The sequence below is a fragment of the Apteryx rowi genome, unplaced genomic scaffold (genome assembly GCF_003343035.1).
Source record: "Apteryx rowi isolate R43461 unplaced genomic scaffold, aptRow1 scaffold_426, whole genome shotgun sequence".
Taxonomy (NCBI): Eukaryota; Metazoa; Chordata; class Aves; order Apterygiformes; family Apterygidae; genus Apteryx; species Apteryx rowi.
Genome location: NW_020450679.1, coordinates 129,456 through 132,053, shown reverse-complemented (window position 1 = coordinate 132,053; position 2,598 = coordinate 129,456). Strand labels below are relative to the sequence as shown.

At 45.9% G+C, this 2,598-nt stretch overlaps 1 protein-coding gene across 1 annotated transcript; it reads right to left on the bottom strand.

The window, feature by feature from the left end:
• Positions 1-471: 471 nt before the first annotated feature.
• On the bottom strand, positions 472-2,069 carry PDE6H (phosphodiesterase 6H). Its single transcript, XM_026076125.1, has 3 exons — positions 1,930-2,069; positions 1,490-1,530; positions 472-548 (listed from the first exon to the last, which is right to left on the bottom strand). The coding sequence occupies exons 1-3, from the start codon at positions 2,067-2,069 to the stop codon at positions 472-474; spliced, it is 258 nt and encodes an 85-aa protein (XP_025931910.1).
• Positions 2,070-2,598: the final 529 nt, after the last annotated feature.

The window sequence follows — 2,598 nt, the reverse complement described above, 5'->3', positions numbered from 1 at the left end:
TCAGATAACATGGGGACATACCTGCAGAAATCCTATATAGAAAGCTGTGAGGGAGAGAAGAAAGAAAAAAGGATGGGCTTGGTATAATTAGGTATGGATGTACATGCACACTCATGCACACAGTATCTCAGCTAACCAAGGGAAAAATTCAAATGCAGTATCCCATTGTCTCCATACACATGAAGATCTGCAGCAGTGGGAGAAGACAGGCTATTTTACAGGGAGACATTGAGACATTTTCAGTAGTTTCATCACATGAAGTGTGAGGTCTGTTCAAGATCCTGAATAACTTCTTTGCCAAATTGATCTGCAAAGAAATTGCTCATAGCTAGCTCTTACAAAGCCACTCTGCCCATGAGCAGTAAAATGTCAGCAGATGGGTGAAAGGGCCAAAAGTAAGTGTCAAAGGTGATGAAGACCATGCTGAGATTTGTGGAGTCACCAAGTGACAGCAGGAGAGATGCTGGGGCTTTAGATGATCCCAAACTGGGCCAGCTCGTGCAGTTCCAGATGGCTGAAAGCTTCCCATGGGCAAATCACGGTGATATCTGCAAAAGAGAGAGAATGAGAAATGGGTTCTGGTCATTGCACATCTTGGATTTCTTCTGTATGAATAGAAAGGCTTTTAGATTTACTGAGGAAACATTAAGAGATGGGAAGAACAAGAAAAATGAGCCTCTACTTGAAGATTAAATGGGCAGACAAGCCCTTCAAATCTGGCACTATCACACTTAACCAGATCATTGTATTTTCTCCTGTGCCATCTTTCTCTGTGAACAAGAGGAAACCAATATATCCTATACTCTCTTCAGTGACTGTGTAGACTGGTGTGAAAATTCATTCCTGTTATGTGATTTCTCCCTTTCTTCTAAACTGCCTGTTGCCAGACTGTGGCATCTCCTCGAAGACATGTGTTACCTTAAATCAGATGCTGAATAATTTGGTCTACAACATTCAAGATCTGTAACTCATTAATAGTTGCAGCTGTGATTGAAGCTTAAGAAGCTGTGACTTGTCGCAGGTCATCCAGTGTGTGTTTCTCAACCCCAAGTGGGTGCATAAAGTTCTGAAAACCAGGATTCTGGTGAATCAAATACTTACTCAAATACTTAACCATGAGATTTAGTTCCTGTGATTTTCCTGTATTAATAGCTTAGCATTTGGCATTTCTTTGAAAACCTCATGCTGCTGAAATTTTTAGTCAGAGTATTAACAGAAAACAAAGACAAACAAGCACATTCATAGCCAAGTGAAAGTGTTCAAAAATTGAAGCATGCCTAAATGGCCTTTCTGTCTTGTAGTGTATGTGAGCATAAGCATGACAGCTTGTGGAGGGAGTGCTAGACTTCTCCCATGGTCCTGAGAGCTACAGAGAGGCCAGGGAGCGAGGGTGCTGCCTGACTCCGCAGATTGTCCTCTCCCATGCAGAAGTGTGATTGCACTTGCTATTTTAATGAGATCCGTGACAACAACATCCTGCAGCACTTACCTGTCCCCAGTCCCTCCATGCCTGGGATGTCATCTCCAAAGCTATGGGAGAAAAGAGCAGACAAGTGGTGAGCTTGGACTGGCAGCAACCAGGAAAGGGGAGTCTGCCCATGACCCAAGTTACCCTGCCTGGGAAAGCGGCTGGGTGAGCAGCGGGCAAGGAGGAACAGCTCTGGGTCAGGGCCAGGCCAGGGCGGCTGACATCATGGGACCTTCCCTGGGGCTGCGGGGAAGCCTCTTGGCTCCTTCCTGGGAGCAACTGTGCTTCAGGAGCCCTGCTTAACAGTGACCCAATGAAAATGGTTTATTTTTGTTGCCAGAGCTCCCCCTGTGCAGAGCCCCAGGAAGGTGGGATGCCACCGCTACAGTGCCCCCAGACTCTGCGAGTGGGCAGGAAAGACGCCCTTGTCTCCCTACCCTGGGGATCATGAACTCCCTTACCCTTTTACTCCTTTTTTAGGAGGCTTGCTCTTGAACTGCCTTGTCTGTCTCTGCTTGAACTTGGGCGGCCCCTTGCGTGGTGTGGTGGGACCAGTTGGAGCATCTCCAGGGTTGAGAGTGGCAGGGGGGTTTTCACTCATCGCTGAGCTGCTGCGTGTGTCGGGACACTCCTCTCTCAGGTCCCTCGGTCTGTAAGATAATTGCAAGGACTGAAACAAAGGCACGACACTTTGCTTATAATTTTAGGTACCAATAGTCAGATGACAAAATAATTATGGAGAGTTGTATTGTGACAGGATTAAACATAAGGAAAGACTCAATACATACAGAGTAGCATGACAGCATTGCCTTTTGTTCTGTGTGCTAGAATTAGGATGTGAAACCATGAACACTCCAGATAGGGACAAAAAGACACTTAACCCCACAGTGTGGTGACCTGGAGAGTAGTGGAGAGTTATGCCTTCTTTTTTTCTCAGACATGGCTGGACTCTTGGAGATGGATTGCTGCAGCAGCTGGTCCAACAATTTGGACAAAATAGGAAGGCTAATGCCAAGGTTGCTTGTCTTCTAGTTTGTCCTGCAACAGCAGTGCTGGTGTTTTTACTCATGAGTTCAGAATATGACTACTAGGAGCCACAAAGACACAATTCTGGCTCAGAGAAGTATCCT